Source organism: Anser cygnoides, chromosome 15 (assembly GCF_040182565.1).
Source record: "Anser cygnoides isolate HZ-2024a breed goose chromosome 15, Taihu_goose_T2T_genome, whole genome shotgun sequence".
Lineage (NCBI taxonomy): Eukaryota > Metazoa > Chordata > Aves > Anseriformes > Anatidae > Anser > Anser cygnoides.
In genome coordinates, this window is record NC_089887.1 from 15,981,033 (window position 1) to 16,007,556 (window position 26,524).

At 39.9% G+C, this 26,524-nt stretch overlaps 1 protein-coding gene across 1 annotated transcript in view; it reads right to left on the reverse strand.

The window, feature by feature from the left end:
• Window positions 1-15,469, reverse strand: part of RBFOX1 (RNA binding fox-1 homolog 1) — a 1,146,084-nt gene extending 1,130,615 nt beyond the window's left edge. The window contains exon 1 of the mRNA XM_048062448.2: window positions 15,326-15,469. Coding sequence (XP_047918405.2) covers window positions 15,326-15,328 — 3 coding nt within the window. The 5' untranslated portion in view covers window positions 15,329-15,469. The remainder of the gene's footprint in view (window positions 1-15,325) is intronic.
• Between the last annotated feature and the right edge of the window lie 11,055 nt (window positions 15,470-26,524).

Genomic DNA, 26,524 nt, shown 5'->3' on the forward strand with positions numbered 1-26,524 from the left:
CTGTTAATAACATCAACTATCAGAATGTGCTTATGTTGCCATAGTAGAAAATATGTCAAAACAATAAATGATACTGCTTGGAGCTTCTTATTTTTTATTCAATGGAGAAAAATATTTTTGCTTTATGTTTTAAGTAAAAAAAAATATACATTTCCAAATATTTCACATGCAGATCCTCAAATATCTGCATTTTCCCACTAAAACAAAAAAGAAATATCAATTTCTAATTTATTTGATGCAGTTCCAAGTGATCAAGCCAAACCCTAGATTAAACCATGTCAGTACAGCGTGCAAAAAGTTGCTTAGAACTACTTTAGACATGAAATTTCACAGGATTTTGCATGTTTACATCGTTGCATCTTTGGAAATAGTATTATGAGCAAATGCAATAAAACTACTCTTTGCAAAGAAAACAGCCTTATTTCCACAACTACAGCTTCAGTAATGCCGTATGTTTTTTACTCCAGAGGTAGGTATCTTTCTTATCTGCTTTGTCTACCTCAATTCTCACTTGAACGAACTAGAAATTTTGCAAACAATCTGAGATGAGAAGACAGAATAAATCTTGAGAAGTAGATATTGCATGTAAGACAAACTCTGAGATGACAGAGCTCAAAAAGAGGGTTAAAGAAAGAAAATGAAATAAAAATTCTGAAGTGATAGCTACAGCATCTTTTTGATTACCATGCATAAACAGCACAAAACAAAATAATTTCCAAATTAGAGAGGAAGATTTGATTAAACACAGACTTTAAATACATTCACTAGCTACACAAACAGAAAGAAAGTGTGCTGGAATTTTCAAAATGTCTCAGAATACATGAAGGAAATTATACAAATATGAAGTTCTACAGAAAAAATGTTCAATTAGAAACAAAGGCACTACACTATGAATAAAACTTCCCCATTTAGCAAAGCATTTTAAGCTATACTCTTAGTACATGCTTTCTGCAGTCTGATGAGTGATGCAGTGAATCCAAGTATGTACATCAATACTGTGCCAGACCAGATCTAGATTAAAAAAAAAAAAACTCTTTCAAGTAAAATATTTGAATTAAATATAGCAGCATTAAGACAGTGTTACAGCACTTATTACTTCCTTTCATATTACTGAATTAAAAACAATTATTATTAAAAAAAGGGATCTGTGTGACAAGAACATACTGACATCTGCTGGCATTCTATAAATTCATTTCTCTAGATTAGGATTTAATGCCCTCAACCTTTCTTTCTTATCTATCTTGTTTGCATAACAAATTAACATTGTCCATACCTTAATAAACCAAATGTATACAATATTCTATACTTACAAATGTTAAAGTGTGCACAGCATTCTGTAGCTAAACAGTGTACAAAAACAAGCTTCTCTTTTTGTATTTTACCTCAGTAAGTACCACAAGAAATCATTTGTGCCTATGTTGTATAAGAATGTTTAGTGACAGGGCAGACAATTTACATTCAAATTATTATATCCCTAATTTATTTACCAACAAAAGACCAGTATTACTAATTTACTATCCCAGCATGTAAGTAAAGCTGATGCTAAAGTTGTCACTCAGGCGAGACTCGTGCAATGGATGTACTGTTTCAGCCTAACAGCTAGCAAATTGAAAGAACGGATTGTATTTGTATTAGCACCATAACACAAGTATATATGTATACACAACTCCGAAGCATCTAATAAACCACATACTGAGCGTGGTACCAAAATACATGGGAGAAGATCCACTATCCATCTCTTGACACAATCACCACAGGTATTTTGGGTGTTTTTCTAACCAGAACGTAGTCCACAGAACTGAAGAGGTTTCAAGACTACAGCATGCAAAAGGCAGAAATTCTGGTTAACGCACAGAGTTCCTAAAGCGGCTATAATTTGGCATCATAGTGAATAAGGAATATTCTCTAATCACCATACACTTCTGAATTTCTTATTTGAAGTTTCCAATATATTCATTTAATGCTTGCTGTTGGAATCATAGCTTAAAGTTTCCTCCCCCGTGTGTGCTATAATGCAAATTTATGGTTAATAATTTAAATGGAAAATAGAAGAAATTCAAAACTGTAGTTCATACTGAGTCAACAACTCAGATATGTTGCAAATACATACTGAGGCATAGATTTAGTATTAGAAAAAGTGATACAAAGCATAGAATATGAACAATTTGCCGAGCTGTGCTTAGTGGAAATCTTAAATACAGTCCTTAATGTTTTGCATTTCCAAACCAACAGTCAGCTGCAAAGTCACTCGCTTTTGACAGTTAATTAGATATATACATATCACTGAATTTCAAAGATGTGAAAGGAAATATAAAAACACCAAATTCACCTTTCTAAACCATAATTTGTCTGTATTTTCACTGTATGCACTTGTGTATTTTATTAGATGCTCAAACCAGCAGCCGTATTTCTTAGGCTAGACGTATTAGAACAAGTAGCAGTAGTTTTTAAAAATGAAAATATACACAGCTCTTTTCCTTGCAAATGTGTAACTAAACCTCACAGCCCAATAGAAAAATAAATACATTTTCCTGAGAAGCAGAGGCAGTACCAGCTTGTCTGGCTCACATTTGTACGTCTCAGCCATGAAACAACAGTTCATGCAACTTTCTACATAGAGAAAGACAGCAGTACACACTAACCTTTCCAGCAAAGCAAACAGTAAACGGGAATGTAAAATCAAGTCTTCACGGGCCCTGTAGCTTGCCAGGGGACAGAGCTGACAGCCCCACTGAAACACAGAGAGACCCAATAATGAAGCCATAAGCGTTTCTGCACCGTGTACAGCATCAGCATAAGAGCAAGTAATTCATAACCGATTTCACCAGACCCAAACTACTCACATACTCCATGGCAGACACTATCCAATTCACATGTTCAACTATCATAAGAAACACGCAGGTCGTACTGTGACAGTGAGGGTGACAGAGCACTGAGACAGGTTGCCCAGAGAGGTTGTGCAGTCTCCTTCTCTGGAGATATTCAAAACCCGCCTGGATCAGCCTGTGCAACGTGCTCTAGGTGATCCTGCTTGGCAGGGGGCTTGGACTGGATGATCTTCAGAGGTCCCTTCCCACCATGGCCATTCTGGGATTCTGTGATCCGTCTTTCATCCCGTTTGTCCATCTTTCACAGGTGTGCAGGTTTCCACAGTCCTAAGACGAGGCACCTCTTACTATTTCAGCATCTCGTCTGGAAGGCCTACCCATGCTGAAGTGTCAAGGTCTAATAGTTCACTTGGAATTCCCCTTCAGTTTCTTTGTTTGAGACAGTTTTATCAAATTATTTAAAATTCTTATATACTAAACATCAGCAGAACAGATTTTAAAAAGAAACAAACAAAAAAAAAAAAGGGGGGGTGGGGAATGTGGTATTAAAATCCTATAATCCTTCTACTCTTTAAAAAGGGTTTAAAAAGAGTAAAAAGAACATCATCTGGGGTTCCCCAAAGCTACCCTCTGACTGTAGGACCACAGGACCACTGATTTTCCACAGTCAACCCAACACATGCTGCTGCCAAAGCCATTGCACAAATATCAGCTCTGATGCATCAAAAAATAAAAGACCAGCTTTCTTCTTAGCAATTCAGACGACTCAAAGAGCACAGATGCTTCATGTTTCAAGCTCTACTCTGAACTGCTCTGTTGTGTATTGGCAAAACTAAGGAGGGGAGTAACAAGAGGAGCCCAAATGATAAACGATTAGAAGACACCAACAGTGTTTCTCTTCCCTGTTATGATCAATATTATTTCCATTTGATTTAAACAAGAGAAAATCTGTAGCTCTTTAGCTGCTTCTAGCACTAACCGTATTAGCTTTGGAGATCTTCAAAGAAGACGAAATTTGAGACCAAAATATACAGCATTTTAAAAAGCAAAATAAACACAAACTGCAATGGGAGGTGTTGGTACTGCGTAACTCAGCAAGCCTTTTTTTATGGCAATGTGGATGTCCTTATTAGAAGGCACCAGCACCATAATCCTAAGAACTACCAATAGGACAAGTGCAGTGTTTGATTTAAACACATTTAGAGAACTAATGAAGGCAATTTACTGGTGAAAATTTACCTCAACTATAGTACAGATGCATCCATTTATGCCCTGGAAAGAGCATTCGTTCACAGGCAAAGCATAACCCTCTGCTAACAGAACACAGGTGCTGAATAGTTGGATTTTGACAAACAAAAGTCAGAAACAAGTAGAAATGGAGAGCCTGTCACCCGGCTCACTTGCTCTTGAGTTCTTCCTTACTTGAATGTATTATTTGCCTATGGACAGTGCTATCACGTAGCATGAAAGTTCATAACAAAACTATTCTGAGGACTAGAGCAATCAAGATTTCAATCTAATTTGTATTTAATCGACTCTTGAGCAACTTGAAATATATGATCACCTGAGAAAACTAAACTAAATAAAACCTTTGATGTAATAAATTGGTTTCCAGTATTCCTGCTTCTTGTATAAATCAGTTATAAAATATTTAATGCCTTTAGCAGGAAAAAAAAAAAAAAAAAAACTATTGCAGAATTCAATATCCAGTAGGAGAATTTCTACTTACGTTAGAAGTTTGGATTCACATCTTATTTTGCTAATTTTCCTCAGGACAAATATGGAAAGAAAAAAATTTCCTCCGACATCACAGACTTTTTATTTTTCCTTTATTCAGCCATTCAGCCTGCTTGCAAAGCTTTAACATAGAGAAGCATTAAATTGGCTACAATAAACATTTATTAAAACTTGTACATGTTTTAAGACACTCTTATAAAACAACACTGATACTAAGAATTACTCATGCCCGATTATTGTTCTTTTATGCAAAAAAAAGCAACAAGAGCAGCAACCTACCACACCAAATGAGCAGCATTTGTCAGGCATACAGTGCCAATCACACATCGGCTGCACCACAGTTCATCACATTTTCAAGACAATCCGAATTTTAACTCTGTGGCAGCTGCTGTGAAGTTCACTACTCCAGTCCAGTTGACAGCAGTGAATGAAGTCACCACTACCTGCATCACCATTAACTCTTCAGAGACGTGATTTTTGCCTGTATTACTACTGGTAATTACACAAAAGGCAGCTGAGAAGTTGCCAAGAAGACAGAGTCCTATGGCAACTTCCCTCTAAAAGCCAACTGATACAGGATAAGCCTTAAATACAAGCAGCTGCTGTCATCAGAAACACAGGTCAGAGACACCGGACATTTAGAGGAGGAGACACAAAAGATTTGGTACAATATATAACACGTTGGTACTTTGTGTATACCTGTTGATGTACAATGTGCGTTTGTTTATGCATGTGCTCACGCGTGTGACTACAGCAACACGTTACTCACATGTGCCACTGATGCTCATCAGCAGTGCACTGATGTTCTTTCAAAAGGGATTTTACCATGTATGTCAAACTGTTCGTTCTATTACCCTTCATCATTTATTCCCCCACTGTAAAAGTACTGACAAAGCTGACAAAACCTAAAAAATTTAAGTTTCTCTATGTCAGTCTATCAGACATTGTGCACGACACAGTGATTTGCAGTTACAGCCCTCCGCCTGCAACTTCTGTCAGAGGCAAACTGAGAGCAACAAACTATGAAAAGAAATACATAGATGTTCAAAGCATTTAGAATTCTTGTATTCTCAGAACAATAGCTCTTTCAGACCCCGGTGTTATTACAATGCCTCATGCAAACCTTCCTTCCTTGCCTTTTTGCTAAACAGCAGTTTTAGCATAACTAGATGGCTGCAAGGCTAGCAAAAATAAAACTTAATTGCTACTTCTACCTTGGTAGCTCCAGAACCAACAGAGAAGAATAAAAAAGAAAATCTGAACTGGCAAAGTGCCACATTTAGGGAAATACACATATTAAAAAGGCTAACATGATACGTCTGCAAAGATCCGTTTTTTTTCTTTTCAAAGTAGAAATAATTCTACTAAATACAAATGGAGACCGTAATATATAAATAGTACAAGACTAGTGTATTTTTTTAGAAGAAAAAAACTTTAAATTGACCAGAAAGCCTTTCATTTCTCTTGATTGTAGCAAGCAAATTTGACAGAACTCTCAGTGTAAAAACCTAAGATTACAAAGTGCAAAAGCAAAAATGGTCTGATTTGTAAAGAAACTGGAACAATACTATGGACTCTGGGAACAGAAAGGATGGGCATTTTTATTAAAATAAGACATTCTTATGACTTGGTCATGTGTAATTTTTTAGCTATTTGTTTTTATTTATAGTTTACTGTCTTGTTCTGTATCATGTATTACTGATAAGTTACATATTTTGTATAGAGCTTACAAGGAAATTGTATCTTCCTAAATGTGATCACTTTAAAATATTTTCAAAAAAGACCGAAACAAACAAATAAATTATTCTTTTCATCAGAGACAGTGTTGCTGCTCAGGACTCCGAGAAGGTACCACGACCTCACTGTACTTGCCAGCTGTCTCCAGGGGGCCCGCACAGTTCTACAGAACCTCACAGGACTGCACAGGGCTATTACGAGGCACTCCTGGAAACACAACATCAAATAAGCACCTTCACATCTAGAATATAATAAAATACTTAGTTTTCTCTGCAGGCAATTTTGTACATAATGAGATTTCTAGGAACCCTTAAGTCCTTTTGAAAATCCACTCACTTTGCAACCAATATACATATCTTATATGGATAAAATGAAATGAAGCTTGGGTTAACTCAAGGGCAAGAACAAAACCAAGAGGGCTGAAACATGACTTACACGAAAACCTCAGGCTAACCGAATTATAGGGGAAACAAATCAGAAGTGTTATCACCAAGAGTTGAATACATACTTTTGCTGCAATAAAATGGCAATTGCTGAAAACAGAACCATACCCAAAATGATACGGAGGCCAAACTATCTGACTGCATCATTCTGTTCATTTGAACCAGTATGTCCCAACAAGCTCTGATTCATCAGCTCATTCACTGGATATGACAGTTCACAAAGCGAGGAGGAAAGATCTTATCGGCACCAAAGCTGACTGATCTTAAGGCGTTTTACAGTGGGAGGAGTAAAACATGCCTTCAGTATCAAAGAAGATAGGATTTTTGAATAAGGCTTATACAAAGCAAAAGGATCTCTTTGTCCATCGCACCGCAAAGTGCTCTTTGCAGCGGGCTACAAATAAGGCACTGACCTGCTCCACCTGACAACAGGGCTCTATCGCTGATGTTTCCCATCGTGGCATAAAATACTTAATAATTGGTTACAATCTGTAAGTGATTCAGAACAGATTCAGCATTGACCAAAATGAAAGCAACGTTGTAAACCAAACAAAGGAATGAAAACATAAAACAAAAGCTCACGGGTAGGTATCAGAGATCAGAAACAGTAACAATGAAATAACCTTTATTTAAGTTGAGGACATACACAATGAAGCAAGTGTGCAAAACATGCAATATAGTCAATTTTTGTATTTGGCAGGAGCTCAATAGTTGTAATGACCAGGGGAAACCCAATCGGTCTCCCGTGGAGGCAGCTGCAGACTAACATATTATCACGATGGCAACAGAGAAGAGGTCATCACAAAGTGAAGAAGCCATTTGGAGAGTGTCCTAAATTAAGAAGTGGGAAAAGACGGTCTAATATCACGGAAAGATCAGGAGGCTATCTAGATCCATTAATCTTCCTGCTGAGTAACTCTGTGTCGCTCAATTCAAACTGCACTCTGGGACTTTCTTAGCATTTATACTGTTGCAGACTTAAAATGGGTATCACCATGTGGTAGATGACATTTTAGGCAGTTCATCTCAGAAGCTGGAGGAAAGGACATTTAAGTAACTACTCACACACAGAGTGGACTGTCTGTGGTGGAGTGAGAATTTTTTTTAGCCTAGAGCTTTAGCGTAGAGTTTCATTGTAGCAGAAGACAGTATTTCATCAAATTATTTCCTGTGCCACTGATCAAAGACAACAACGCAACAGCACGACTTGAAACCGATGCTTTCTCCATCCTTCCCACCAAAGAAGCCAGACTAAGTTCTGTGTCCAGGCAACACAGTGTGTTGCATCCCAAGGCAAAGTGCTTACAGAATTTACCTAACTTTGAAGATGGAAGATTATTCTGCAATGAGTGTTTCATAAGGTATTCTATATTTTTATATAGGGACTGTTGACAGGATCTTCATTTACCATCAAGTTCATTTGCTCAAGGAAATAGCTCCATAACATTGCATAATCCCTATTTTTGTAAGAAAAAATGCTAAGAGTTTTATCTTAAGTGTTTATTTTGCTACCCACAGTCATTATTGTGCCTTATTTTCAACCAGCAGCCCCCCAAAAAAAAAATATCTATCTGGTTTTGCCACTACTATATCAAAAAACAATACTTCACAGAATGCCAAGCCTTTTGCTTGGATCAGTGCCATTCAATATTGTCTGTTTCTCTCTTCTCAAACTATAAAATGTTGATCCCATACAACATACGGTGAAAAAAATCAGACACCTAAGACCTATTTAATAAAACAACAAATTCACAAGGTAAATACAGGAACTCCAAAAGTGGCTATCCAAGGACCAGTACTGCCTGTTCATCAGCCATGATACGTCTGTAAAAGAAAACTGTCTGTATACAATGAACAGAGATACAGGAGACATGTTTTTTCAAGACGGCAAGACTATTACACAACATTTCGAGATCCAGGCTTGTTTGTGGTTCATTAAAGACTTAACATGAATTTTTCTACCAAAATGCAAAACTCTACACTGTATTGTCACTTTTTGTAAGATGATAGTTTCGTATGTGTAACCTTTTTCTGCATGTTTCTTCTCATGTCTGAGCTACAGATATGTGAAAGACAAGCCAAAAAATACCCCAAAGACAGACCACAGAGCAACCTAGGTGTAAACCAGCCAGCTGCAACAGCATTGGGCTTTCTCACCAGGGCATCCAAATTCACTGCTCTTTTATCTCATGTGATGATGGTGTTGATTTTAACATATCAAATCTTTTTTCCTGTTATTTTTAACACAACTGCCCAGTAAGACTAGATTTTATTCGACCTGTGTACTTCACTACAACTGCTTTAAGAAAACTTTGATTTGAAATAATAACTTAAAATTTCTACCCACACTTTCACGTATGGATGCCTTCAGAACAGCACACATTCAGAGTTGAAATTTTCTACCTCGAGTTTTTTTCCTGAACTTCTCAGGAAACAAAATGTATTTTCAGGCTGGCTTCTTGTTGTTCTGATCATACAGTATTTGCTCATGTGTAAAAAGGAGACTGAATGCAGAGAGAATGAAATTCATAGAAATGCTGTGGAACCAGCAAACAATTAGAAGAGCAAGACCCTATGAAGAGTACATCGACATGTATTCACACCTTGCTAAATGCTAGAAAATCCAGCAGAAAAGTGATTAATAAATGCCCTAAAGGAAAAGTTTTAGTCGCAACTAGCACCCTGACACACTCAAAATCAGTGAACTACAAAACACAGAAGGAAGCCAGACTCACTAACTCCAGCTCTCACTGCTACTTGTTTAATGATAAGAAGGTTTAAAAATAGCAATTGCTTAAAATATATTATGTTGTTTGCTTGTCATTCTTTTTGTTGTTGTTTTGTACCCTAAACTATCCAGGGTTGTACACTGCAGGGTTGAACCCAGGTGTTTTGTCAACCACGAGAATATGCATCTTGTTGGAGTGCTTGCAACGCTGGCCACAAACAGCTGCATCTGGTCCTACCGTCCCCATCATGCCACTTACCTTAAAAGTGATTTAGTTTTGCATGTTTGCCTTTTAACACAACCCAGGCCTCTCAGCTCTACCTACTGTAACAATATTCCCACCTGCATTTCTATCTGAAGTAGAATGACAATTATGTTAATGGCTACGAATTTGCTCAGTGATTTTCACAGCAGCTTGAGTGACTGCAGTCAGCCTCGCACTGACACTCCCCATTCGTGGTACAGCGCTTCCCACTCCCGACAGCTGTCTTAATTTTAAGGCAGTGTATTGCATAGCTAGGCAGTAAGGCATCTGTCAGTCTAAATTCATGTATTTACCTTCCTCCTTTCAGAGAATTAGCTGCAATACCATCCTGCTATTTGGAAACAAAGGATTTTAAAACTGCATCCAAAGTTGCAAAATGTTCTGGGTTTTTGTTGGTGGTGTTTTTTTAACTAGCCTCGGAAAAATTGCAAGAGTTTTAGAATTGTATACGTGTTTTCTATCACAGAACCTTCAAACATATTTTACATTTCTGAAAGGAACATGCAAAATTCCTAACAGTTACTTTCCCCTTTAAAAGAGCCAAACAGTTCATACTTCAAAATAAACTTCAGAAACAATCAAGAATTTCTGAATATTCATGAAAATCTCCGCTTATAAGTATTCTTGCTTCTGGAGAGGTTCTATACAAAGTACAAAATCTGGAGCAGAACAGAGGAAGCCCAGACTGGGTGTTAGGAAAAGCTTCTTCACCAAGAGGGTGGTCAGGCACTGGCACAGGCTCCCCAGGGCAGTGCTCAGACCCTGAGCCTGCCAGAGTGCAAGGAGAATTTTGACAGCACCCTTAGATAGATGGTTTAACTCTTAGGTTGTGCTGTGCAGAGCCAGGCGTTGGACTCGATGAACCTTGTGGGTCCCTTCTAACTCAGGATTTTCTATGATTCTATGATTAAACTACACCTACCTAGCAAAAAACAAAACTTCTGAAGTCTGACAAGCACATCTTTGGCATTCAATGTTGCTTGACATCTAATTGTATTCCACACTGTGAATCAAACATGACTGCTTTGTTGTGCTCTTCAGAATGTTACATGTGCTTCAGTGCTGCTGCTATATAACACCATGAAACCCCCGCATCCCAGAAGTGTTCTCCTGTGTCAGGTAAGATTTCCTTCTGGTTTACTTTCATTTTTCTACACATCAACTTAAAGGACACAAATAAAATGATCTCATTTGCAGTAAGTTGTAGTTTTGGGCATATTAAAATTTAGCAAAATAATACAGTTATGAAAAGTGCAATAAATACTGATCTACAACTTCATAAATCTTTTCCTTTTTAATCATAAATGCATATGCTCGAACAGGTGGTAAGATCCGTACCTATTTACACTACATTCAGGAACACAGAACGTGAAGTTTCAGACATGGCACTACACTTCTGAGAAGAATTTGCACTGGAAAATAATGATGGGTACTGAAAAATATTAGCATTTATTTAAAAGAATTAAACTAACATAAATAAGTGAAACTAAGAAAAAAAATAAAAACAAAAAGCAACAATAAAAAAATAAAGAATTCCCATTAATTATTTGTGAAAGGATCCTTGGAGATAGGATCTTTCTGCTCTCAAGAAATACCGCAGTTCTTATTTATTCAAATTTTGCACAATCCAGCCAACAGTAGATCTGCCACTAATTTCAATGACTTCACAATCACAGATAACCACCTAATTTTCTGTTTGCTATTTTAAGACCTGCCTATTCACTTGTTTCCAAACTCTTCAGTTTTTCTCCCGTACTATTTTTACAAACGAGCATCTCCAGACTCCTCCTACATGAAACAGGAACAAGATACAAGAGAACAGTATGTATACACTGTTCTGTCAGATGCACAAAATGAATCATTAAAAGAAAATATTTATTTTTCAGCTGCTCTATTCTCTCAAGCTGTAGTATCGTATATCAGTCTCAATTAAAATAATTAAGGTAGGTTTTTGTTTTTGTTTTCAGTGTAATACAGCTTTTAGAAACTGTAGGTTAAACATACCCATGCCTTCCACAACTGTAAGTAATATATCTCCTTGTGGTCAGGGAATTCCATCTTCACAGTATATAATGCTGATAATTAGTTTTAAAAATCAGATATTGCCATTTCAAAGCTACAGCATGATAAATTAGTGGTGCTGGATTATTGAACTCAGCGACTGGTCTCTTCTGTCCACAGCTTCGCCCACACCAAGTGAATGCTGAATGGCTCTTCTGGTCTGAAATGCAGCTTACCTGTCCGCACAAAGTGAGACTGAGGATACAATTTCCATTAAGTCCTTCCTAAAAACTGTATTGGTATATGATTCCTGGAGACGTCTACGATAATTTTTGCTTATTAATTGCTCACTTCTGGCCACAAGTACTATTTTTACCTCTACCACAGTATCAAGCCCAACAAAATTTCCATAAACCTTATGGAAATGCCACATACTGAGGCCCAAGCTACTAGATGAGAACAGGAATGCCAACTTACCTCTTAAGTTGTTTAAGCACTAACTTGCTTAATTCACATACTGAAACAGAGATCGGCTTCATACAGAACACACATTTGCAACCATACACCACCACCGTATTTCCCATCCTCTGCCTGCAATGTCACATTAGGGTGAGCATTTGTAACGTGGATTGCGGTTGCTCTAGCAGGAACAACCTGAAGGGATAGACACAAAACAGCCCCTCCACTGCAGGACGCCACGGCCAAGCGAGTAACTGCAGGGACATCTCCTTGGGGGAATTTCTGTCATGTTACTCACCTGCTGGCAGCAACTGGAAAACTTTATTGTAATTTTGTTTTTCTACCATGTCTTGATAAACAGCATCAGTAAATATCATTATATACAAACACATCATTGCTACAGAGCACTAAGTATCTAAAATGTACCCATAATAATGATGTCAAGTGCTTTTTCATTAAAAAAAAAAAAACACCAACCAACCAAACAACAACAACAAAAGAACAGTCCATCCATGGAGCTTAAAGTGCACATCCACTCAGTTTATTTTTCACTAGAGTCAATTTTGTGATCTCACCAAAACCCAGCAATACTAAAACCTAAACCAAACAGATAAACACTGTTCTTACATTTCTTCCACTCCTATTCCTAGAATACTAATAATGGTAATAATTTATTTTTAAGTCAGTAATAGTAGTAGTAGTAAGAGTCATATAAATGTACACACCCAATACTTTTACTGCACTGTCACTAACCTCCAGAGAACACAAAAGACTGGGGAGATGCAGGCAAAATAACTTTCCTGAAGAAGAAAGGTCCCAGTCTTTCTAAGTGCTGCTACAGCTGGATGCCCAGCCAGCGCTGTCCTGACATGAAGGCACAGGCCACCTGGAAAAGTCAGCGAATACGTGGGACTGGCAGAAAAGCAGCAGGTCCTTCAGAAAGCAGTAAGAAGTACTGAGAGAGGGACTACCTGTGCTTACCGGGGGGACAGACAGTTTGGAGGAAACAAGAAAAAACGAAGAAAGAGCATAAACTAAGAAGAAAACATGAGGTGAAATAAATAAGCAAATAGCAAAAGCAGGAGGAGCTAAAGCAAGGAGAAGGAGCATAGGAGAAGCACACGAACCTCCAAGAGATGACACGTGTAAACTGGTCATGCCCTGGGCAGACAGACTGCCTGCCCGAGTGACCAAGCCCCCTTCAGTCCTGCTATCCCCTGCTTTAACTTCAAAGGGGATTTGTGGAGGGCTGCAGCTTGGGAACTAAGAGTAAACTTCAAAACCCAGCAGCACTGGCAGCCGTGGCCTACTGACATCCCATTCTCCCTCCTCTGCAGTAATCAGCAGTGCATGCTAGTAATGGAGAGAGAGCAGACACCGCTACAATAATTCACAGTGCTGTGAATCGAACCTTGCAGTCCTACATGCGGGCTCGTATTTTACACTGGAGAAGTATCACAATATGAATCCAAGAATTAACAATTCCACGCTCTTCCTCGACACTTGACTCCTGACAGTATTTCTGTCATTTAAGGCTATCTTTTCTATGAAAGCCAGAAAAGCACCCTCAGCGCCTCAAGGACACAAAGTACTGCAATTACAAGAAGTACCAAAATCATCAGCATTCTGCGCATTTTATTCATTATATTTGTCAGCTATATTACTGATAGCTAAGTACTAATTGAAAAAAAAAAACCTACAGTCTTGACAACTATAAACACAGACTTCATTTCAGGAAATGCCACATATTTTTAAACTGTATCTACCAGAAGAACAAATGGTAAATGAAACTTGGGTAGCCAAGCCTTTAAAGCCTACCTGAGAATTCAGCAAATTTGGACTATAAGCACAAATGCTACATAGCTTCCCAAAACCTCATGAATTCAAAACTGCTCAAGTAAAAGAAAATAAAAATAGGCTAAAACTACCATAGTTTGAGCTATTCTAAATCACTACTGTAAACCTGATAACCGGAGCATGTGATACCAAATACTTTCTTAGAAATGATCTATTCAGATAGGCATGGAAAACTCACCCCCCCACCTCACCCCAGCCACTCTTCTCAATATGCGTTTTATCAAACAGCTATGACTGTTTGGTCTCTAAAAAAAAAAGAATTATTTGATTGTGAAATGAGGAATAACTTCATTTCAGATTGTAATACTTCCATGATCATCAATCTCCACCACAGAATGCAAAAATCTCACTTCTACTTTTATATTCCATGCATGTAGTTGTTTTCACACTTCTAAATGACAAATGTAACACACAGTGTATTTCCTCTCTTAATTAAGTCCAGAATGAGAAGGGAAGGAAGGGACTTTACATTCTTGGGACCCCACCTTCTAGGTCTATTATACCTTAAAATTCAATTCCATTGAATAAGCTGCATTTTATTTAATGTGAAAAACCGGTCATCGCTGCCCTACGCGAGGCTCAAGCACGCTACGCCACATTTGCAAGTCAGAGCAGAAAAACAAAAGTTGCAGATTTGGACAAGATCATTCACACTCTGCTGATGTGAATCACTTCAAACTTTAGACCGCATTTGTCTCACCATCTGTGTGCGCCATGGCAAGTTGGCAGCTCCATCTCCAACAGCCATATTACAGATTTGGGCAATGTCGAGCGCGTGCCCCTGTCACACTGCAGACGCGTGCTGCTGCTGCTGAGAGCAGCAGCCCAGGTGGAGCTACCTGTGCATGTAAAACACGCGTAGCGTGCCTTCACCTAGTGAACGTGTACGCAGGCAACACGGACACCTGCTTTCTGATGGAACCATGCAGGAGAAAATGAAATGATGAATAGCCTAGGCTGTAGGTAACCACCGGTGACTTACAGGCAAGTAGTTTTCCGGCAGCTGAGCATCTCCCCTCTTCCAGCCAGCAACCCGGCTGGCCATTTTCTCGCACTGCCTTATTTTGGGCCCCCACCTCCCGTGCCCGCCGCCTCCCTCCCGCCTTCCCCCTGAGGGGCTCAGGCGGGGCCCCGCCGCCCCCCGCTCCCTCCCGCAGCCCCGGCTGCGCGACCCCCGCCCGGGCCGCCCCGGAAACTTTCGGGGAGCGACACCTCCTGCCCCGGCCCCCCCTCCTCGATTCCCTCTCCGCGGGGCCGCGGCCGAACTCACCATAAAGAGGCGGGCGGCGACCGCGGCGCCTCTCCCGTCCGAAGCCAGCGGCCGCGCCGGGAAAGTGGCAGCGGGACGCGGCTCCTTGCCGCCGCCGCCGCCGCCGCCGCCTCAGCCCTTCCCCGCCCTCCCGGCTGCGCGCCGCGCCCCCCCCGCCGCCGCCGCCCGGTAGCGGAGCCCCCGGCCCGCCCGCGGGCAGAGCGGGCAGCGGCGGCCGGTGGAGGGGGCGAGCGAAGCGGGCGGCTTCCCGCTGCTGCGCTCTGCCGTGGCCAGCGGGAGCCCCGCGGCGCTCGGGCAGGGACCTGGCCGGCTGTGGGCGGAGGCGCTGCCGCTCGCCAGCCTCCGCCGAAAGCGGCTCCGGAGCGGGGCGAGCGGGCGGAGGTGACCTTCAAGCCCGGCGGGGGCTCCGCGGCCGGGCTCGGCGGCCGCGCGGCGGCGCCCGGGTGCCCGGCGGCGCCCTGAGGCGCGGCCCGCGGGGCCCCGCCGCGCACGGCGGCACCGGGGGGCGGCGAGCAGCGGCCGCGGCCGGGCCGCGCGGCGGCACCGCCTCGCTTCGGCGGCGGCGGCGCGGTCACAACTTTTTGTCCGCAGGGGTCTGGCCGGTCCTGGGGGCCGCTGTCCCGGCAGCCTGGGGCGGCGGCCGAAGCCCTTGTGGGTGCAGGAAGCCGGCGAGGGGCTCGAAGAAGCGACGCTAAGCGCCGCTTGGGAAGGCGCTGGGCAGAAGGGTGCCCTTGGCGCTAGGCGGGCATCTCTGCCTGCCGCCTCCCGGCCGAAGGAAAGCACGTCCTACTCCAGTTCCAGCGCTCAGCTAGTGAGAAGAGCATCGCGGCGTCCCTCAGCGCGGGGACTGCCGTTGTATCGCGCTGGCAGGAGCCCTTCATGAGAAAGTTTGAGGGAAAAAAATAAAAAAATAAACATCAAGACCCGCCAGAATGCTGCCTCGTCCTTTCCAATACATTAATTCTGTAATGATCAAACATCTTTGTGCTGCGCAACCTCCGGTTGTTAAATTAATGCCACTGGGATTTAATTCAACGTGTAAATTGTGTCAATCACACGTGGGTGCTCTGAGGATTAGAGCAAGACAGGCCACCCCTCACGGCTTAGGAGTAGGGGGTGGCTTTAGGTGTGTGGAATTAGAAGGGAAGATGGTAATAACAGTGCAGCTGATGTGAGGAAGCCAGCTTCAAATCCTAAACATATGAGAATATGAGTATTTAAAAACTGCTTTCCATGAGTAATGTACTTATAAATTCTTTCATCTGTGCTGAAAATAAATACAGCCACAGTATTTTTAAGTTCAACCGTAGATTGCACAGACGACATATACAGAAGTAGCTCAAACACAGATACCTATAACCCAGGACTTCTATTGGTGGCTTGGGGCCTGGCCTGTTTCTTTTGCTACTTATTAAAGTAGCAGGAGTGACGTTTGTTCCCCTAAGTACTGAAAGCGGGACTGCTCAGGAATGTACCAAGTCACACTAGTTCATGGAGCAGGGTTGTTTTAAGCAGTAAATTCAGAATTTTCTACTCCTCATCATACATGAAACTGTTAAACTAAGGGCTGGAAACCTTCAGCTCCAAACTGCTTAAATCTGTCAGATTACTGAGATGTATGAAGTCAGCCATGCATGCATTTTCAGGATCAAAATCTAAATTGTCAAGTTATTGCACCAGATTATCTGATAATGCATGCCCCACTTCGTGACCCAGGCTGGTTGATCCATTTTGATTGCATTGGAAGACCCCAAAACGGATCTTTAAATCCACCCCGTTAGTTTCTTGCATTTCTTACTTCAGCCTTCTAATTCACTCTAAAACCAAACCCAAGAAGGCTACGGGAGGCTTGTGTGTCCAATAGACATAAACTGGCAGCCAAAACATTATCCTCAAGTTCTTTAAAGTACTATAAAATGATTTTACTGTTATTCTCGGCAGTCAAAGAGATCTAAACCATATTTACTGATATGCGTGTGAGAAAGTGGTATTAGTAAAAGATCAGAAAGTGTAAATTAAACACAATTCCCAAGGACAGAAACGGGTTTTTAGTGCGAGAAAAATCTGCCTTGGAGGGTCACCTAGTCCCTTTGTGCTCGAGACCAGGAGAACTCTAACTGTGCCATTCCTAATTCATTCCTGAAAATCTTTGGTAATGAAGATTCAGCAAGTCAGTAAGCAATATACTTTTAAAGTGAATCTTTCTTATATGTTTTAACACCATTTCCATTTGTCCTATCTATTAGGTACACAGATAACAGCTTGGTCATTCCTGTTTGCAAGATTCTTTAACGCATATAACACAAGTTATGTCATCCTTTTTCCTCTCCCCTCCCTGACACGTATTCCTTTCTCCAGTTGCTCAACTCTTCTTTCACACTTTCCTCATGTTTTCTCTATTTCTGATTGTTCTATTCTTTCCTGAAGAATACCTCCAGTCTTCCTTTAAAACATGGTGCCCAAATCAGGATATAATATCTCCATCAGAGCCTCTGACAGTGCTGATAAAGAATATGGATTAATTTTGATCTCTTAAAAGCTGTACTCCTGTATCTATAATTTAACTAAGTATTTAATGTATACATTGGATTTTAAACTATAAATCTCAGCACTCAGACTCTTACTAAAGACAACAGTTTTTGCATCTTTTGCAAGACAAGAGTTGGTCAGCAGAAGAAAAGCTATTCTTGTTTTCTTGTCTGCTGAGGTCTGCAGCAGACTAACTCTTCTTGGAGAAGACTCACAGTGCAGAACTTTGTGCTGTGGGTGCAAGGTGGAACATGCATATCCTGAAGATCAAAGGGAGCTGGCAACAAGGAACACATCAGAAAGGCTCAGCAAGGATATGTAAAACTTACTCAAGCTAATGAGCTATCAGAAGTTTCTGTACTAAATATAAAAAAAGTATATAAAAAAAAATACAAGCAATACTTGGAGAACAGATTATTTAAGGAAATTATTCAATGAGCAGAAGTTTCCCCAGTTTTACTGAAATATTTTAGTCTTCTGGCCTCTTCTCCCATGCACCGTTTTGATCTTCTGAAGCTGCAGCGATGAAGGTTCCTCCAGCTCCCATCTAGGCCATCTGTTTCTTCTGCCTTCAGCCTGGTTAGGTATCTTCAGACTCAGCTGTGGACAGACACTTTAGACTTTTATTGGCCTTTCTCCCACGCTTTCTTTTCAGAACAGACAAGCAGCATCCTCACTTTCAACTGCTCAGATCACACAGCCTTCTCCTTATGAACCCATCTTCAGTGGTGTGTGGGCAAATAAAGCAATTATAAATGGTGCAGGACTGAATTCTCTACCTAGAAATATTTGGGAGGGGCACTGGAAGCAGAGTGGGGTTTCCTGCTGATCATCTAATCATCACCAGCAGGCAAGAAGGTAGTCTTCCTCTTCTATGTAACTCCTGAAATCTGAGGGTTAAACAGCTTATAACAGATTGCCTGCTGAGTAAGGGAAGTGTTACTCACAACAGAATTTGTGTTAACAATCACTTAACGTTACCTGAACTGTATTTCAGACTGAGAACACCAACCTTTCTGTAACGGGAAAACAAATGGGCATGTATGTACAATGCAAGATCGTTAGGTTCAGAGCCTGGTGCCGTGTCATTAGAGCTAATTTGTTCCTCACTACTGCACTTCTGTGGGATAAATAGATACGTGATGATTATTGCAGTAGAAAAAAAAATGGTTTCATTGCTAATCAAAAAAAGACAACAGGATAAAAACCAGAACAGATCTATGGGATGTGGGAGATGAACTGGAGGTCAAAGAGGGCTATTTCTTGGATAAAATAATTGTTTGGGACAGCAGATGAAGAAAATGCCACAGATGCTGTCACAAAAGAAATAAAATTAAAGAGAAAAGTGGTAAAAATATTATTTGAAATCCTCAAAACATAAAGATTCCATGTATTACTGAGAATGATATAAATAGTACATGCATTTAATGCTTTAAAACTTCATAATGTATTAGCAGCAAAGGACATTTATAACATCCACAACCACTGCAGATTTATTACTTTATTTTAGGGGCTGTTCATTTCATTACCAATGGGTAAGTGAACATATAAGACATACGCAGTGAAATATGTAATAAATACATTTGTGGTTGTTGCTGACGCATTATAAATTTTGGCGACATAAACACTTCATGAATCATCTTCAAAATCATCATGCGTTACTACATGCTTTGGTAATATCCATTGATAATTAACCCTTCAAACATCAAGAAGTGTACTGCTGAATGATGGCTTTGGGCCCCTCAATACAAGAAGGACATCGAGGCCCTGGAGCATGTCCAGAGAAGGGCAACGAAGCTGGTGAAGGGCCTGGAACACAAGTCCTGTGAGGAGCGGCTGAGGGAACTGGGGGTGTTTGGTCTGGAGAAGAGAAGGCTCAGGGGAGACCTCATTGCTCTCTACAACTGCCTGAAAGGGAAGGTGTGGGGAGCTCGGGGTCAGCCTCTTCTCACAGATAATAGTGAGACTAGAGGGAATGGCCTCAAGTTGTGCCAGGGCAGGTTTAGGTTGGAAATTAGGAGACATTTCTTCTCAGAGAGAGTGGTTAGGCATTGCGACAGGTTGCCCAGGGAGGTGGTGGAGTCACCATCCCTAGGAGTGTTCAAGGAAAGGTTGGACCTGGCACTTAGTGACATGGTTTAGTGGGTGACATTGGTGGTAGGGCGATGGTTGGACCTGATGATCTTGGAGGTCTTTTCTAACCTTAATGATTCTATTATTCTATGATTCTATGCATCTTGATTCTTGAAATTCACAACAGAACATTGAAATCCTGCCACGGGACAAAAAGAAACTGACAAATCAGCCTTTACAAACACACACACAAAAACATAAACAAAGATGTACCATTCTGTACATGTACCGTTCTGTACATGTACCATTCCGATGTTTTTTTTGTCGTTGTGTTTGTTTTTGTTGTGTTTTTTGTTTGCTTGTTTTTTCAGTTTAACCACAGATTTCTTAAGCACTTTTTAATTTTTGACAATTTATAGCATATCGAGCACTTTTTTCTGGATAAGGTGTTGAGTTGAATAAGGATAATGATTTAGCTTTGGACTTCTGGTTAGACTGAATTTGTCACTTGCTTGTTCTTTGTAGAGAAAGGATTATTTACTTTGTATCAAATACTGGAATGTCAATACTTTTAATTAATACTGGTTTTAATACCTTTTTCTTGATGTCAGAAGGCAGCTTTAAACTAGTGGTGTCCCCTTACTGTTGGTCACATAGTTCTACCTAGGAAAACAATTCCGGAATATTTGTCCCACAGTTTTCAGGTGCTATTAGTTAGGTTTCAGGCTTCACTCCCACAGAATAAAATGAACTACATTGTCACATAGTTTTAGCATCTATTGAATTAGCAATTTCTTGTTATTTAGTAGAATCAAGTAGAAAATAAAACAATTTTTAATGTCTTCATAGCAGTATCTTCATGTGCTTCTATCTAAATATCTACAAATTAAAAGGTGTCTTTTATTTTGTCTTTTTTATTATTATTATTTGTCTGTGATAAAATGTTAACATTGCATTCATCCAGGGAGTTGTTATTCTGAAATACCATTTGTCTCTTTCTTTACTGTAACTTATAGCATATGTAAAATTACTCGAGCCATCTTGAAGAAACAACTGATTGCCCAGTTCATCAGCATCTACTGATTTCTATATCTGTGCTTTATTTTGAGAGAGCCTTGAGATTGGAGACTGTTCGGATGGGGCTGGTAGTTTGCTGTATATGTGGATATATTGCTTTATATGTGGAAAAAGGTCAAGCTGGTTTAACTGACCTTTCTTGTAGGAAAATTACAGGTTTATGTGTTGTCTTTTTGTTATCCTATGTGGATGGATTGGTTCACAGATCAAACATTATTAGGTTCTGTGCTTCCCTTTCCATTTTCATTTCCATTTATATTTCAACAGGGTTACAGAGGTGTTGAAAAGAATTATTAAAAACAATGATTTAAGCATATATATATAGATATATTTATTTTTTTTTTTAGTTTGAGGCTTTTCTAAGGGAGGAAGCATGCCCAGGAAATTTTCATCCAGTTCCAACTCCATCTGGCTCCTGATGATGCCACTGCCACAAGCCACTTCCCCTTTTTCTTCAGCTCTCAAATGGTTTCCTTCCTTAACTTTCTTTGTAGAACTCCAAGAGCCACTAGACAATTTAGCTGTAAACATACAGCCAGGCTACTGAGGAGCTCAGTACTGACCTTATGCTGCTACAGCTCCAAGGAGTAAGTTCTTTTCAGTATGTACTGGAAGTCCTACAGACAGGCTTTGTAGGTCTTAGTATAAATTCAGGTGTGGTAGGGGGGCACACTCATCTTCTCAATACTTAAAAACTCACATGCAAAAAAATGGAGAGTTTAGTTCAGCAATTTGAGAAGACAGACAGAGTGTATTTGATGTTGTGATATGTAGTCTTCAATTCTTGTATTGCCATTGCAGGATTCAGAGCAACTGAAGGACTGACAGTTCTTATGACTTCCTCAAGTGTAACTTCTTTTTACTATGCCTTGAGTGATAACCTTTTTACTACTGAATCATTTGTACAGGCTTGGAAGTACTGTTTTCATACTTGCAAATTATGTAGTTTACTCTTTCAGAGCTGTCTGAACAAACTGGCATCTATGAAATCTTCAGAATGCGGTAACTTTTTTATTGCATCCTCTGACTTCTTCCCTTACATATGGGGAGCTAATTCATAGACACCTGCATTTACATATATGCCAAACTTAAAATTCTTATTTAAAGAAATTTAAATATGAATTTAAATAAAACTTATTTAAATACAAAATCTTATTTAAATAGTCGTGCTGAAAGGCAGAATCTTTTGTGAAAACTTCTTGATTCTTAATGGTCCAAAGCATGAGCTCCTAGCTAGCCTTCATAGTTCATGACTCACTGGATTTTAAAATTATCACCTGCCCTCAGCCTAACAATATGGTTTTGGCATTACTCTAGAATTGAAGATAGCAAACCCTGGAGCGTGGACTAATGTAATTGACAACCACTTACCTAACATCACACTGGATTCTATGTTTGACAGCAGCAAAAGAATTTAAAACAGCTCCATCAACAACAAATATGGAGAAGCTATCATTTAGCCAAGAGAGAGATAAACAAATCCGCTGGAAATAATGAAATATTTTCCAAAGCATTTAGCTGTGGATCCATGTTGCTCTAGATATAGAGTCAAGCTGAAAAATAGCCCAATATAAATAAGTAATAACAGAGAAGAAATCTGCAAAGAGGTATTCACTCACTCCTAAGGGGAGAAAGTCCCAGAAGTCCCCCAAGAAGTCCCCAGAAGTCCCCCCTCAGAAGTCCCCCCAGAGCTGCAAAAAGTCAGTTCTGCCACAATTTCTGGTTAAATGTCTTTGGGAATTAACCTACAGTTACAAAAATAGGTAGTTTCTTTCTAATATTTTTGTCTCTAATGTATTCACTTCTCTGCTCTCATATACTGAATACATATTAGATTCATAAAAATGAATTGAAATTTACTATTTCCTGGATTATCTTATTCCAGTTAAATCCTTGATTCATAATGCAATTGCTGAAGAAAAATAAAAGTTCATGAATTGTTCATGAAGAGCAAAAATTCACAAGTTAGGGAGAAAAAACTGAAAAAGACACAACTCTTTGACTGTAGGCCACATATTCAAGTCCAGGGCAGCAGTGACCAAGATCTACTTTCATCTTACCATCTGAAAGCTTCCTAGTACCATTTGTGAACTCAGTCTGTACCCTCAGTTCAGTCCTTTTTGGCTAAGTGGATGCATACATAATTCACTAGAATTTTGGAACTTGTCAGAAATAAGCAGTTGTGAAATGTAAAGTCTCCTTCATCCACCCAAATGTATAAACAGCACATATGAGCTAATTTTCTAACCTTTTACTAAACTTGATGTGAAGCTAGACACATGGTTCTTGCACTTTTTTAATAAAATTAAGCCCCTCAAATATTAGTTCTTTCTAGTAATATATGCCTCTGGAAATACCACCTTTGAGGTTTTTATGTTCTTTATTGGAAAAGGATTAGGAAAACCTTTGCACAGGGGCCTTTGGATATGCAACTGAAAAAAAAAAAAAAAAAAAGCTTCTCCAAAATTGAATTATTTCTATCTTCTGTTGTTAGATGGGAGCACCTCAGAGTCAGTCTTGAAAGAAAGCACAGAAGGGGTTGGGGGATACGCCTCTCTTTCTTATAGGTTTTTCATGTGTCTTGTACTGTGGGTTAGATTAATGGCATTCTTGATGGAAATGTGTGGAAATTAATTTTTAATGTGGGCAACCTTAAACATTTTTAATACATGATAGAGAACACATATAGATTGATCCCTACCTTTCTCTTGGTAGATGGTAAATAGTATTCTTGAAGTGATTACTGGCATAACACTGTTAGCTTCTGTAGTGAAGTACAACTCATTTCCAGCGTTGTTTGAGATGAGGAGATATTGAAGGCCAGCAGTACTCCGACAGAGTCTGTAACAAAAAATAAGTTTACATACATAGTCGCTAAGTTTATTCCTGTAACTAAATCTAAGGCACAAGAGTATAAAATAAATCTGATTTTTATAGGATTTTATACAAATGTAAATATTTGGCCATGCTTAATCTGTCAGAAGAGTTTTCCTGAGAAAGTGCTTGAAACTAGGTTTTGCTTACAGAGTTGATTCAGAGATGATGTCATCAACTCGCAATCAAAACAGATGTGGAACTTGTACTTATAGACCAGTCTGCACCCATACAAAACACACTACAATAGATGCATATTTTTCAAAACTAAAAATTACAGTTGACTTATAATTTTCTACTGCTCTTTTTATAGCAAATGTTTAAAAAATATCAACAATCATTAAAAAAACAACAATCATTAAAAAAAAATGATTTTCAAACTCATCCTCATCTGTAGCCTACAGGTTGTCCAGATGACTACAAGTCAGGGAAGTAACCTGTGAGCTGTCCCTGTGTCAAATGTTTTAATTAAAAAACAATCAAACAAAAAAAAACACCTCTCCTTCAGACACTTGTGCTCACAAACCACACAAGTATACAATAAATATCAGGTAACATATATCTATGGCTTTTTCAGCTATGCCTGTCTTAATAAAAGCAGACTTTTTTGGTAAGAATGGTCCTGAAATAATCCAGGGGAAGTGATGATAGTCATACTACAGCAACACATCAGTTGCTTCAGTACCTGAACACATGCCAAAGATTTTCTAACGTGTTTACAGCCAGCCAAGGAATATAAAAAATCTCACATCAGTGCACATCTGAAAAAGACGCTTAATAAGGTTTTACAAATCACATGTGCAAATTGCCTTTATGCAAATAAAGACCACATATTAATTGGAAAACTGCTTGAAATATTGTACGGGATTAAACAAGTATCTTTTTTATAGAACAGGGTCAATAAAATAATAAATACTGTATTTACAATCTACTGTGTAGACTTAATTATGGGTTAAAGTTATGAGCCTACAGTAATTTTACACCAAGAACAAGAGAGATTGTGATAGGCTAACCAATACTATAAGTAACATTAATTTCAGTTAAAAGTTACGAGTTAAACTACGCACCAACAAATTTAGAAAAACCCTTTAGGTTACAATTTATTTCTTGAGGAAACAAATTTTTAAAATCTGCCCTGGCAGTGAGAGTCAGGCCTGCAAGGGGTCTGATCCTCTTCAAAATGCGAGTTATGATCCTAAACCACTTGAAATTGTGTATATTTCATAGCAGGATAATTTGTTTCCCAATTAACATTAATTCCTTTAAAATATTTCTAGTGGTTCTCCAATTAATCTATAACCTTTATTTGATTGCAGGGACACTAATTACAGAGTAAGATAATGCCTTTTATGTAATTATGAGAAAAAAAAATAACACCCCATCTTTAAAAAGACGACTTTCTAGAAAGAAGCATTTCATAATTTTTATGTTCTTTTTTATGGCCAGGACTACGATCTGTAAGGATTCCTAGGTTAAAGATTCCAGAAACATATAGGGCTGGGATTGATATTGTGGTTTTACATCAAATGCAGTTCAACTCTTTCAGCATTCCAACGGGAGGAGGGCAGCTCGGGGTGGCAGTGTTTGTCCTCCTGGGGCACTGCCAGCATGGTGGGGGCTGCACACACCCCTGTCGCTGGGCAGGGGCAACTGCATTCCTCGCTTGTGCTGGCAGCTTTTGCTTTATCTCACCAGCTGTCTTTATCCCAAGCCGTGAGTTCTCGCACTTTTACCTCTCTGATTCTCCCCCCATCCCACCACGGCTGGGTGGTGCTGAGCCACCTGCCGGGTTAAACCACGACAGGTCTGTAAGGGCTACCGAGACGCTACCAAGATGAGCTTGGTTCTTTTCGGGAACAGCAAGTATCTGCAGTCATTTTGCTGCCTGTAGTCATTTCTTCTAAAACCAGTAAGGGAATCCATTCTCATGCATGTACAGGTATTTACAGGAGACCGTGATTCCGAGCATTCAGATCCGGCAGGCTCATGCAGTTGTCCAAACCATGCAGCAGCCCTTAAGCATTCTGCTGTCATCCTTTCATCACTCAGAAAACTACAGTCCTGTCAACGTCAATTAAGATGTCCTAACAGAATAAAGCAAAAATGTTACCTATCTGTGTTACTGTCAAAAAGCAAAAGGAATGTGTGTGGCTGGTCGGGGAAAAATCAGGTGAAGAAGCTCGTGAGTTGAGATAAAGACAGGGAGATAGCTTACCAGTTATCCTCACGGTGAAAACAGACCGTAATTGGGGAGAACTGATTGAATTTATTGCTAATTAAAATAGAGTAGGATGGTGAGGAACAGAGACTGTAACTACAGCACCATGCTCCCCGCACCGCCCCAGCCCAGCTTCACTCCTTTTTCCTGACTCCACCGCTGCGAGCATCGTAGGGGGACGGGGATGGGGTGCTGTGGGCCCTTTGGAGCAGCCCTGCTCTGCTGCTCCATGGCTCCGGACCTCCCTCCTACCAGTATGCATCCCGTCCTTCCCAGGGGCTTCAGAGAACCATTTTTTTTTCCATATCCTTTCTGTAGCAATAGATAGAAAATTCGACACCTTCATTGTGTCAAATTAACAAACGATTCCCCACCCCCACCCCGAGACTGAGATGGTAATGCAAAAATGCAAAAAAGGAATTTGCTAT